Below are 14,364 nucleotides of genomic sequence, written 5' to 3' on the forward strand. Positions count from 1 at the left end.
GATAACACACACACACACAAGCTGTCCTAGTGGTCAGCCTAGATAACACACACACACAAGCTGTCCTAGTGGTCGGCCTAGATAACACACACACACACACACAAGATGTCCTAGTGGTCGGCCTAGATAACACACACACACAAGATGTCCTAGTGGTCAGCCTAGATAACACACACACACAAGATGTCCTAGTGGTCAGCCTAGACCTTCAGTTACATTCCATCCCCTAACTACTCAACACAAGCAAACCAATCAGACAGCAAGTTTCTCTCAAGTTCTTATCATACTTTATTACTTCAATCTGATGACCAGGCCATCATTGACAGTGCACACCATACACACACACACACACACACACACACACACACACCCTCTCAGGGCTGCATGCGGATAGCTCCGTCCAGCCGGATGACCTCTCTGTTGATCATGGGGTTCTCGGCCAGCGCCGTGACCAGGTGGGCGAACTCCGCCGGGTCCCCCAGGCGGGGGGGGGAAGGGTACCTGGCGCGCCAGGAAGGAGCGCACCTTCTCAGGCAGGCCGGCCGGCCAGGAGCGGCGTGGAGAACAGCCCTGGGGAGGGACAGGGGTGGGAGCAGAGTCACATGGGGCTCGTTGATAGAAAACAAGCCAGATCCAGATGAGGGGGGGGAATAAGGCTGTTAGCCTGCTAGCCGTTAGCATTAACCCATTGAAAAACGGTTAGTCCTGGCTTTTTCTTTCTTTCTCATATCAGTTATTGTAAGGTCAAAATATCATGTGATTGTAAAGTCAAAATATCATGTGATTGTAAGGTCAAAATATCATGTGATTGTAAGGTCAAAATATCATGTGATTGTAAGGTCAAAATATCATGTGATTGTAAGGTCAAAATATCATGTGTCTTCTCACGCGACAACCGCAAATTAAACAGCAAGCATAAACAGAATGACCTTTTCAAAAGGGAATTCATTAAGCATTTGAATATGGACGTTTTACAGCTAATTTGTTTAACTCATCTGATCTTTTGATCACATCGACTCGAAATACAGGCTAACGTTAGCTTTATAGTCTTTTAGCTTTTAACTTTAGCCTAATTTTACCTGTTAGGCTACTGATTCACGTTTGCAGTCATTGACTTCCAATCCAGACTATAGGCTACTGATTTTTGATTTAATGATATCAAGTCACTTAGCTTACTGCCAGTAGTAGTCTTTGGGCAAGGCTAGTTTATTTACATCAATCAATCAATCAATCAAAGCTTTATTTATATAGCGCATTTCATACCCAGAGGCAACACAATGCGCTTACATAGCACATTTCAGCAACAAGGCAATTCAAAGTGCTTTACATGAGACATTAAAGGTGAATGCTTGTTTTTGACAACCTGGACCTTAGTTACGGCATATTATAAGACGTTTGACTCACCGAGATAACTTTGGTGTAATTCGGAGGCCTGTAGAAGAAATTTTAAATCCAGCGCGAGCCAAGTATATCCATGTAATGGCGGCGGACGGGGCACTGAGAATGCAGCTTCTTAAAAATCTATGTTCTGCCGCGAAACGGTTGTTTTCATCAATCTGTTTTTATGAATCGCTAGTTGTGCTTCCATAGAGCGAGGGCTTGTTGTGGTTTTTCACATGCTTCTGTAATATGATCTTTAGAAACGAAATAGCTTCCTCACTTGCTCCAGCACGCACGCACAGAGGGGGCGTTTCAGGGTAGAGGTGTCTAGTAGGGGCAGTGTTTCAGGGTAGAGGTGTCTAGTAGGGGCAGTGTTTCAGGGTAGAGGTGTCTAGTAGGGGCAGTGTTTCAGGGTAGAGGTGTCTAGTAGGGGCAGTGTTTCAGGGTAGAGGTGTCTAGTAGGGGCAGTGTTTCAGGGTAGAGGTGTCTAGTAGGGGCAGTGTTTCAGGGTAGAGGTGTCTAGTAGGGGCAGTGTTTCAGGGTAGAGGTGTCTAGTAGGGGCAGTGTTTCAGGGTAGAGGTGTCTAGTAGGGGCAGTGTTTCAGGGTAGAGGTGTCTAGTAGGGGCAGTGTTTCAGTTCCTGGTGTGCTACTGACCGGGTGCTATGGTAACCACTCGGATGCCCATGGGCGCCAGGTCCCTGGCGATGGGGAGGGTCATCCCCACGATGCCCCCCTTAGAGGCCGAGTACGCTGCCTGGCCCACCTACAGAGAGACACACACAGAGAGAGACCTTTAGAGGCCCACCTACACACAGAGATAGAGACCTTTAGAGGCCCACATACACACACACACACACACACACACACACACAGAGAGAGAGACCTTTAGAGGTCCACCTACAGACACACACACAGAGAGAGACCTTTAGAGGCCCACACACACACACACACACACACACACACACACACACACACACACACACACACAGAGAGAGACCTTTAGAGGTCCACCTACAGACACACACACAGAGAGAGAGAGACCTTTAGAGGCCCACATACACACACACACACACACACACACACACACACACACACACACACACACACACACACACACACACACACACACACAGAGAGAGACCTTTAGAGGTCCACCTACAGACACACACAGAGAGAGACCTTTAGAGGCCCAACTACAGAGAGACACAGAGAGAGAGACACACAGACAGACAGAGAGAGATGTGTGAGAGAGAGAGAGAGAGATGTGTGAGAAGAGAGTGTGTGTGTGTGTGTGAGAGAGTGTGAGTGTGTGTGTGTGAGTGAGTGTGTGTGTGTGAGTGTGTGTGTGTGTGTGTGTGAGTGTGTGAGTGTGTGTGTGAGTGTGAGTGTGAGTGTGTGTGTGTGTGTGAGTGAGCGTGAGTGTGTGAGTGTGTGTGTGAGTGTGTGTGTGTGTGAGTGTGTGTGTGTGTGTGTGTCACAAACCAAGCCGTGTATGGCCGCGACAAAGGAGGGGGACGCACACCAAACTAAGGATTTAACAATAAGATTTAATTAAACTAAGCTCAAACAAGACATAAAGTACATAAATCAAACATGGGATGTGCAGTCAGTTATCAGTGGTGTAAGTGAGTGCATGAGTGAGTGAAGGGTGTATGAATGCAGTGTTGAGTAGTGCGAAACCAAGTTCAAACTATAAAGCAAAGCAAAGCACTCGGTGTCCCCGGGAGGAGTAGAGCCAGCCAGCAACTGAGCTCCCAGCTCTTCTTGTAGAGCCCTGACACACCTGGCCCAGGTGTGCCAGGTTAGCTGCTGATGACGGCCACGCCCACCCCAGGAACCTGCTAGGACAAACTGAACAAGACTGTGAACACACACACACAGACAGGCAAATGGGGTAGGCGGGGCCGTCACACCTCCCCCCATAAGACAGGGACTCTACAAGACCACTGTCACCAGAGCAACCCAAGCGCAAAACGAAAGAAAACGTACAAAAAACAAACACAGCTAGCCCAACACAGGAGCCCGTGACAATGCGTCTGCCACCACATTGTCACGGCCCCTGATGTGGCGAATGTCCAAATCATGGGACTGCAAAAATAGACACCACCTCACCAGCCGCTGGTTCGGGCACCGCAAGGAGTGGATGAAGGTCAGGGGGTTATGGTCCGTATAGACCACAACCGGAGTCATCCCCGACTCCACATAAACCGCAAAATACTGCAGGGCCCAGATTAACGCCAGTGCCTCCTTTTCGATCACCGAATAATTTAACTGGTGGCGATTAAACTTTCGGGAAAAGAAACAAACCGGCCTGGAAACCTCGGTGACATCGGCCTGCATCAGCACAGCCCCCGCCCCCACATGACTCGCGTCCACCTGCAAGACAAAAGGTCGATCAAAACGAGGGGCAGCCAAAACAGGAGCAGAACATAGCAGAGACTTTACGTTGCAGAAGGCCTCCTGGCACTCAGTTGACCAGACAAACTTAGCCGCGGCCCTTAAAGGAAAATGCTCGTTTTTGACAACCTGGACCTTATTTACGACATATTATAAGAAGTTTGACTCACCCAGATCACTTTTGTGTTGTTCGGAGGCCTGTAGAAGAAATTTAAAATCCAGCGCGAGCCAGTATATCCATGTAATGGCGGCGCACGGGGCAAAGAGAATGCAGCTTCTAAAAATCCATTTTCGGCCGCTAAACGGTTGTTTTCATCAATCACATTGCATGAATCGACAGTTGATATTCCTCTACGCGAGCCATTCTTTCGGTTTTCAAATACGTGGTCTGTAGCCACTGTAATATGATCTTTACACTGGCTATGCTCCCTCACATTCTCTGCGCTACGATCGGATTGTTGCTGACGAATGACGACGACAATATTCTCGGCACCAACTACGATCGTAGCGCAGAGAATGTGAGCCGGAGAATAGCAGGCTGCGCGCTGGCCTGTGCGCATGCGTGCTGGAGCAAGTGGGGGAGAGGCTTGTAAAGATCATATTACAGTGGCTACAGACCACGTATTTGAAAACCGAAAGAATGGCTCGCGTAGAGGAATATCAACTGTCGATTCATGCAATGTGATTGATGAAAACAACCGTTTAGCGGCCGAAAATGGATTTTGAGAAACTGCATTCCCTATGCCCCGTGCGCCGCCATTACATGGATATACTGGCTCGCGCTGGATTTTAAATTTCTTCTACAGGCCTCCGAACAACACAAAAGTGATCTGGGTGAGTCAAACTTCTTATAATATGTCGTAAATAAGGTCCAGGTTGTCAAAAACGAGCATTTTCCTTTAACAAGCTGGTCAGAGGCGCCACCACAGTGGAGAAGTTTCTGCAAAAACAACGGTAGTACCCCACCATCCCAAGGAACCTCATAAGTTCCTTTTTAGTGGCAGGCTGCGGGAACCGTTCCACTGCCTCCACTTTGGCCTGCACCGGGGCCACCTGCCCCTGGCCCACCACCTTGCCCAGGTAGGTTACAGTAGCACAAGCAAACTCACATTTGGCAAGATTTACCGTAAGCCGGGCAGCCGCCAACCGGTCAAACAAAGCTCTAACCCGCTGCATGTGCGTAGCCCAAGTGTCACTGCAAACAACAAGGTCATCTAGATAAACCGCACAGCCGACCAACCCCTCCACCACACGGTTCATCAGCCGCTGGAAGGTGGCAGGTGCGTTCCGCAGTCCAAACGGCATAACGGTATAAGAGTACAGCCCAGATGGCGTAATAAATGCTGACACTTCCTGTGCACGTCTGGACAGAGGGACCTGCCAGTAGCCCTTCAGGAGATCGAACTTGCTGACATACTTCGCAGCCCCCACCAGGTCAATGCAGTCCTCCATACGAGGCAGCGGGAAAGAGTCGGGCTTAGTCACCTTGTTGACCCGCCGGAAATCGGAGCAAAACCTCAGGGACCTGTCACTTTTAGGCACCAAGAGACAAGGAGACGCCCAACTAGACGCGGATGGCACAGCAAGGGAGTTATCTACCATATATCTAACCTCAGCATCTAAACACTGCCGTTTCACCGGAGAAACCCTATAGAAATGCTGACGGATAGGCTGTGCATCCCCAACGTCAATGTCGTGCACAATCCAGTCAGTACAAGAAGGCACATCACCAAATAAGCTTGGATACTGAAGAATAAGCGCCTCAAATTCCACCGCCTGCCCCTCAGTCAAATGGCTAAGCAGCCCCCTCAGACGCTTGAGGGCTGCTGAATTATTAAGCCTACCAGACAACAACCCCCCATCAGGCTCAATACCAGCCTCGTCCGTATCCTCCCCCGACACCACCCCCGCCATACCAGCCCCCAAGGCAGGGCTCACCACTGGCGACCCCTGCTGGTCAGTGCCGGGTACTGCACTATAGTAGGGCTTAAGCAAGTTCACATGGAACAGCTTCACTGACTTTCTACGCCCAGGGGTGTCGATCAAATAGTTCCGGTCTGAAACACGTTTGACCACAGTATACGGACCACCAAACTTAGCCTGGAAGGGCGAACTCACCAAAGGACAGAGAGCCAGAACCTGATCTCCTACACTGAACTCCCGTAACTCAGCCTGGCGGTCGTACACTCTTTTCATCCGTACCTGTGATTCAGCCAGCTTTTGCTTCGCCAACTCCCCTGCAACATACAGCCGATGCCTGAACCCATTCACGTAGTCAATCAAGTTGGAGGGCGGACTCGTCTCTTTCCACCCATCACTTAACACAGCCAACGGGCCGCGGACAGTGTGACCAAACACCAGGTCATTCGGGCTAAACCCAGTGCTTTCCTGTATCACCTCCCGCGCCGCCAAGAGCAACCACGGAAGCCCCTCCTCCCAGTCCCCACTCATCTTAGTACAGTACGCCCGCAGAAGGGATTTCAGCGTCTGGTGAAATCGTTCCAAAGCCCCTTGGCTCTGAGCATGGTAGGCTGACGACTGGTTATGCCTAATGCCGAGGAACCTCAACACCTGTCCCATCAAATGGGAGGTAAAATTGGATCCCTGGTCGCTCTGGATGACTCTGGGAATGCCAAACACAGATATAAACTGCGTCAGGGCCTTGACCACTGACCGAGCTGTAATTGTACGCAACGGAAACGCTGCCGGGTACCTGGTGCGTTGGCACATGACCGTAAGCAGGTACTGACAGCCCGACTTCGCACGGGGCAGCGGCCCCACACAGTCAATTAGTAAATAGCCAAATGGCTCATCAATCGCTGGTATTGGTTGCAACGGAGCCAATTTCATAGCCTGGTTGGGCTTACCAGTCAATTGACACGTATGACAGTTCCTAATGTGCAGGGAAACATCTCGTTTCAGACGTGGCCAAAAGCAATGACGTAGAATCCTGTCATATGTTTTCCTGACACCCAAGTGCCCCGCCCCATCATGAGCAAGCGTTAACACCTCCCCACGCAGCTTAGATGGAATGACAACCTGACAAATAGGATCTCCCACAAAACCCTCTCCATGAGGCATCCACTTTCTCACCAGGAGGTCGTTCTGAATGAGGAAACCACTGGCAGCACTGTTCACCTCGTCAGCCGACGGCACCAACCCAAACAGCACCTGTATAGAGGGATCAGCTCTCTGCTCACACCGCAGCTCATCGTGAGGTATAGGCAAAGGTATGTCCGGTAAGCATGGCGCAGTCTTATCCACCTTCCCACCAGTCTCAGCCCGAGCCATCGCACGCGTTACCACACATGCAGGAAAAACGTCAGGAAACTGCTCAGCGCAGTCATCAGGCTGTTCCGACGGCAACGGCGACGGAGTGACGACTGGAGGAGGGGAAACACCAGCCCAAACACGACTGCCAGCCAAGTCATTTCCCAAAATTAAATCTACCCCCTCCACCGGTAACGCTGGTCTCACCCCAACAGACACCTCCCCGTTCCACAAGTCACACTCCAGTCTCAGCCCATGTACTGGGACAGGCAACACCTCTAATCCCATCCCTCGCATAAGTATCCTATCCCCACAGTCAGACTCCTCAGAAAATGGCAAAACAGAGTCCAGTACATAGGAGTTAGCAGCCCCTGTATCCCTCAGAATCCTAACGGGCACTTTAATGTCACTACCCACCCGAGACACAAACCCACTGGTGATAAATGGCCGGTATGAATCACTGGGCCTGCCTATCCCACCAGCCTGCACCCGCCAACTGTTCCCCTCCCCCACCACAGGAGTAGAAACGGTGGCAGCCAAAGCAGTAGGGTACACCCCAGAACGCTGCGACCTTGACCTAAGCACTGGGCAATCAGACTTCCAATGGCCCACCTCATGGCAATAGTGGCATACATTATCACCACTCTTTGGTGGTCCCCGGGAGCCCTTACCCGAAAACCCCCCAAAACCAACAGATGCCTTGTCGCCCCACTCCTGACGCACGGGCTCTTTCACATGCCCACCAGGCCGCTTCTTATGAATGAGCACATACTCATCGGCCAACCCCGCGGCCACAGTAACGGACGTAACCTGATGTTCTGCCAAATAAGCAGCAACCCCAGTGGGCAGGGAGTTTTTAAACTGTTCCAGGACTATCAGGCCACACAAACTCTCAAAATCGTCCACGCTTGAGGACACACACCAGCGCTCAAAATGACTAGAGAGCTCCCTTGCGAATTCCATATGCGACTGAGAAGCCCCCTTCTCCCAGGACCGAAAGCGCTGGCGATAAGCCTCAGGGACCAACTCAAACGCTCTGAGAATAGCAGCCTTAACAGCCTCGTATGTAATATCGTCACCGTGCAAAGATACATACGCCTCCTGCGCCTTCCCAGTCAACACCGACTGCAGCAGCAATATCCGCTCCGCATCGGACCAGCATCGCGTCACCGCAACCCGCTCAAACATAGCAAAAAACACATCCGGGTCACGTTCATTAAATTTAGGCACAAGACGCAAGTTACCGACCAGATCAGACGACCTAACCGAACGCTCCTCCCCCCCCAAGAACTCCCCGGAGAGCCTACCGTCCCTGACCAAGCTCAATCTATCAGACTGTAGATCCAATTTAGCCTGCTCCGTCTCCCGACGCAGCCGCTCAACAGCCATCCTCTGATCCAACTCCAGCTGTAGTTTGTGCTTATCATGAGCCAACTGGAGCAACAGCAACTCCTTCTGCTGCTCAAAGGACAGAGCGCCAACATCAAACGGACCTGCCCCGACCAACGGCGGAGGCACAGAAAGCCCAGGGGCCTCCAATATAGCACCCAGCACCCCCTGCTCCACCAGCCGGAGAATGATGCGCGCCTTCACGGACCCCTTCCGCCTATCGGCCAGACCACTCAGATCCACCTCATACCGATCAGCAATCCTAAATAACTGGTCAAGCGTACAACCCTCCAAAAGGCTCTCACTCGGAGCAGCCACAAACGCATCAACCGCCGCCATCACGGACCAGCTGAACAAACCAACCAAGGAGAAAAACAAACTATAGCAGAACCACAAGTGTCGCAAAGGCAGGCCAATCTGGTGCGTACCAACGAAAGCGGAAAGTCCCCACTACCTAGACTGCCCGCCACAGACTAAGCTAACCACTCTAGCCCCTAGTCTTCGTGTGGATTAGCGGCGGGCTCTTTAAACACAAACCCAATAGCCTGGCCAAGCCCCCAGCAAGCTGGTTACCCACCTAACAGCTATGGAAGTGTCCCCGAGACAACTGCTACCAACCGCACACCACACAAAAATAAGAAACTAAAAAAACAAACCAACGCGACCAACAGGACACGTTGCTACACCTACCAGGGGAAATCCCACCAACAGACCAGGCCACACACCAGAACGCCACCATGCAATCACCACCAATCAGCCCCACCCGGACCACAGAACCAAAAAACCAATTAATCAATCAAAGAAACAAAATGACCAAAGAAACCAAAGCAACCAAAGCAACCACAGCAACCAAAAGCATCCCCCCCCAAACACAGGGCGAGCCAAACACAAAAGCAGACCAAACAAAAGACAACCAAACCCTAACAAGGGAACCAAACGGGCCAAACCAGCCCCACAAACAAAAAAGCGGACGAGCCCCCATTTGTCACAAACCAAGCCGTGTATGGCCGCGACAAAGGAGGGGGACGCACACCAAACTAAGGATTTAACAATAAGATTTAATTAAACTAAGCTCAAACAAGACATAAAGTACATAAATCAAACATGGGATGTGCAGTCAGTTATCAGTGGTGTAAGTGAGTGCATGAGTGAGTGAAGGGTGTATGAATGCAGTGTTGAGTAGTGCGAAACCAAGTTCAAACTATAAAGCAAAGCAAAGCACTCGGTGTCCCCGGGAGGAGTAGAGCCAGCCAGCAACTGAGCTCCCAGCTCTTCTTGTAGAGCCCTGACACACCTGGCCCAGGAGTGCCAGGTTAGCTGCTGATGACGGCCACGCCCACCCCAGGAACCTGCTAGGACAAACTGAACAAGACTGTGAACACACACACACAGACAGGCAAATGGGGTAGGCGGGGCCGTCACAGTGTGTGTGTGAGTGTGTGTGTGTGTGTGTGTGTGTGTGTGTGTGTGTGTGTACCTGTCCGTCGAAGGCAGCCACGCTAGCGGTGTTGATGATGCAGCCTCTGTGTCCGTCTGCGTCGGGCTCGTTCTTCCCCATCTCCCCCACCGCCAGACGGATCACGTTGAACGTCCCCGCGATGTTCACCTACACACACACACACACTCTCTCTCACACACACACACACACACACACACACACACACGCACACACTCTCTCTCACACACACACACACACACACACGCACACACACACACACACACGCACACACACACACACACACACACACACACACACTCTCTCACACACACACACACACACACACACACACACGCACACACACACACACACACACACACACACACACACAGAGAGAGAGAGAGAGAGAGAGAGAGAGAGAGTGTAAGTGTGGATGTGTCTCACAGTGATGACGTGTGTGAAGTCCTCCAGACTGTGAGTAGTGTGTGTGAATGTGTGTGTGTGTGTGTGTGTGTGTGTGTCTCTCACAGTGATGACGCGTGTGAAGTCCTCCAGACTGTGAGTAACATCCTTCTTGAAGTTGTAGGTCTTCACGGCCACGGCGATGCCGGCGCAGTTCACGGCCAGATCCAGCCTCCCGAAGCGCTCTCTGGCCAACGCCACTGCCGACGCCACCTCCGCCTCCGACGTCACCTGGGCGAGGCACCACCACACCAGGTCACCTGGGCCAGGCTCAACCACACCAGGTCACCAGAGGGTCGGAGAGGTGACCTGGTGTGAGATGGTAGTGGGTGGGTCTCCATACTGGAGGTAGTGAGTTAGGGTGGGTCTCAATACTGCAGGTCTCACTATCTCTACCCTAACTCACTACCTGCAGGGTGTTTGGGTGGATCTCAATACTGCAAGTAGCAGTTAGGGTGGGTCTCAATACTGCAAGTAGCAGTTAGGGTGGGTCTAAATACTGCGGGTAGGGGTGAGTTAGGGTGGGTCTCAATACTGCGAGTAGGGGTGAGTTAGGGTGGATCTCAATACTGCGAGTAGCAGTTAGGGTGGGTCTCAATACTGCGGGTAGGGGTGAGTTAGGGTGGGTCTCAATACTGCGAGTAGGGGTGAGTTAGGGTGGATCTCAATACTGCGAGTAGGGGTGAGTTAGGGTGGATCTCAATACTGCGAGTAGGGGTGAGTTAGGGTGGATCTCAATACTGCGAGTAGGGGTGAGTTAGGGTGGATCTCAATACTGCGAGTAGGGGTGAGTTAGGGTGGATCTCAATACTGCGAGTAGGGGTGAGTTAGGGTGGATCTCAATACTGCGAGTAGGGGTGAGTTAGGGTGGATCTCAATACTGCGGGTAGGGGTGAGTTAGGGTGGATCTCAATACTGCGGGTAGGGGTGAGTTAGGGTGGATCTCAATACTGCGAGTAGGGGTGAGTTAGGGTGGATCTCAATACTGCGAGTAGGGGTGAGTTAGGGTGGATCTCAATACTGCGAGTAGGGGTGAGTTAGGGTGGATCTCAATACTGCGAGTAGGGGTGAGTTAGGGTGGATCTCAATACTGCGAGTAGGGGTGAGTTAGGGTGGATCTCAATACTGCGAGTAGGGGTGAGTTAGGGTGGATCTCAATACTGCGAGTAGGGGTGAGTTAGGGTGGATCTCAATACTGCGAGTAGGGGTGAGTTAGGGTGGATCTCAATACTGCGAGTAGGGGTGAGTTAGGGTGGGTCTCAATACTGCGAGTAGGGGTGAGTTAGGGTGGATCTCAATATTACTACAAAATCGAATGTGAGGACTAGTGGCATTGAAGGCCAGAGGGTCTTTGTTTGTAAGGCTGTGCCCTCTAGAGGGGAATAGAGGCATTACAGATTCCTGAAAGGGTTAGAGAGAGAGAGAGAGAGAGAGAGAGAGAGAAAGAGAGAGAAAGAGAGAAAGAGAGAGAGAGAGAGAGAGAGAGAGAGAGAAAGAGAGAGGAAGAGAGAGAGAGAGAGAGAGAGAGAGAGAGAGAGAGAGAAACAGTGACAGAGAGAAATGGGGTCACTTCCGCTGGTGGACAGTAGTACTGACAAAACTCTGTCGGACTAGCCAATGAGCAGTCAGGAGCAGAAGACTAGCCAATGAGCAGTCAGGAGCAGACGACACACCATCGCTCATTAGCGCCAGCGTTGGATGTTTAAACAGGCATCAGCGTCGGAACCCAGACATCTACCGCTAGAGCCCGGAGGGCGTGGCCCAGGACCAGGGGGAGGGGCTTCCTGGGTCCCAGGCAGAGCTACTCATCCCAGGCAGGGCTACTCATCCCAGGCAGGGCTACTGGTCCCAGGCAGGGCTACTCATCCCAGGCAGGGCTACTCATCCCAGGCAGGGCTACTGGTCCAGGCAGGGCTACTCATCCCAGGCAGGGCTACTGGTCCCAGGCAGGGCTACTGGTCCCAGGCAGGGCTACTCATCCCAGGCAGGGCTACTGGTCCAGGCAGGGCTACTCATCCCAGGCAGGGCTACTCATCCCAGGCAGGGCTACTGGTCCAGGCAGGGCTACTCATCCCAGGCAGGGCTACTGGTCCAGGCAGGGCTACTCTGGTCCAGGCAGGGCTACTGGTCCCAGGCAATCCCAAGCACTGCAACTCCAGGCTGATAGTCACGTTAACGTCACACCAACACCAAGCAATAGTGGAGCAAAGCAGCAAACTTCTCCACTCTGGCTCCCATGCATGCACACAGAAACTCCTCCATGTCTGGGAACGCAGCTCATAAGGGTTCAGCTGAGGGCAGAGTCCCATGTGCGGCTTCATGACTCCCGGGGAAGAGAGTGCGTTTATCGGCGGTTCTCTTTCCTCTTTCTCACCTTGATACTCCGGATGTTCGCCATGTTCAGAGACGGCGCTGCGCATGCGCCAGGACTCCAGCAGGGCAACCTCGGAAGAACACGAATCCGCTCCGCCCAGTCTCGCGGTTTGGACCAATCAGAGCATACTCCGGAAAACGCCCCGTCGAATGATTGGCTTACTGTAACGAAGGGGTACAATGCTGCCCATTCAGAACGGCCGACTGGTCTCACCAAGCAGAAGTTGTTTGGGGTTAAAAGCCGACCTGAGGACCCCGTGGGACATAGTAGCCGTTGTCTTAGCCTGATCAAAATACAATAAATGCAACGACTGCATCTTTTCGCATTGTTGCATCTGTCTGCATTTTTATTACACAGAACACATCGCCAAAATACATTTCAGTGGCACTTGCATAGCCAACAATAGTAGGCCTACGCAAATATTATGAGATTATTTGACAAGTGTCCAACAGTGCCAGGGAATCTTCTGACACGTTCACATGCAGATAGTAACTGAGTTTTATTCATAAACAGCAGATGAACTCAGGGACTCTTTCCAGGGCATGGATCACTGGCCTGCTGGTAGGAGGGGGGTGCAGGTGTGTAGGCCTACTGACCTGATCAATGTGTGTGTGTGTGTGTGTGAGAGAGAGAGAGAGAGAGAGAGAGAGCTAGAGAGAGAGAGAGAGAGAGAGAGAGAGAGCTAGAGAGAGAGAGCTAGAGAGAGAGAGCTAGAGAGAGAGAGAGAGAGAGAGAGAGAGAGCTAGAGAGAGAGAGCTAGAGAGAGAGAGAGAGAGCTAGAGAGAGAGAGCTAGAGAGAGAGAGAGAGCTAGAGAGAGATCTAGAGAGCTAGAGAGAGACAGAGATATATATATAGAGAGAGACAGACAGAGATATATATAGAGAGAGAGACATAGAGATATATATATAGAGAGAGAGACATAGAGAGATATATATAGAGAGAGAGAGACATAGAGAGAGCACATGTAGGCTACATGACACCGTCAACGTTACGTCTGTAACTGACTCACTGGTTGCTTTATACCTAAAAAAATAAAAAAAGACCAAATAAATAAACCAGGCAGGGACAACCCATTCATTTTTTTTTACTAAAAGAATACATTTTATTTCAGCACTGTAAGTCATTTCCCAACCAGTACAAACATGACTGCCATCTCTGTCCCTCCCCCAGCCTCCCTCCTCTGTCCCTCCCCCAGCCTCCCTCCTCTGTCCCTCCCCCAGCCTCCCTCCTCTGTCCCTCCCCCAGCCTCCCTCCTCTGTCCCTCCCCCAGCCTCCCTCCTCTGTCCCTCCCCAGCCTCCTCCCTCCCTCCTCAGACAGACCAGACAGCCACACCAATAAAAAAAAGCTTTCTTCCCACAGTCGGTGCTTCCATTATGCTAACAATGACAAAGTATACCAACCATAATAATCAAAACAGCAATAATGATGATGATAATAATAATAATAATAATAATACTACTAGTAATAAAAGTAAGGACTACATTTTCAACCCTTCGCTGCTCAGGTTGTTTTGGGAGGCCTGGGTACTGGGAGTGAGGCAGCGGGTTCAGAACCAACACTGGACCTCACCGGGACATGGACTCTGGTTAAGGGGGAGGGTTGGGGGTTAACGGGGGAGGGTTGTTGGGGAGGGGTTGGGGGTTAACAGGGA

The 14,364-nt window shown here is 51.4% G+C and overlaps 1 protein-coding gene across 1 annotated transcript; it reads right to left on the bottom strand.

Moving 5' to 3' along the window:
* Positions 1–374: 374 nt before the first annotated feature.
* On the bottom strand, positions 375–12,735 carry LOC311327435 (3-hydroxyacyl-CoA dehydrogenase type-2-like; the record flags this gene model as incomplete). The annotated part of the gene is given in 7 exon segments (XM_084460472.1): positions 375–491; positions 493–543; positions 545–570; positions 2,036–2,144; positions 9,915–10,043; positions 10,404–10,568; positions 12,712–12,735. Coding segments are annotated over 7 exon segments (621 nt in total).
* Between the last annotated feature and the right edge of the window lie 1,629 nt (positions 12,736–14,364).

Source organism: Borostomias antarcticus, assembly GCF_949987555.1.
Source record: "Borostomias antarcticus genome assembly, chromosome: 32".
NCBI classification, from domain to species: Eukaryota; Metazoa; Chordata; class Actinopteri; order Stomiiformes; family Stomiidae; genus Borostomias; species Borostomias antarcticus.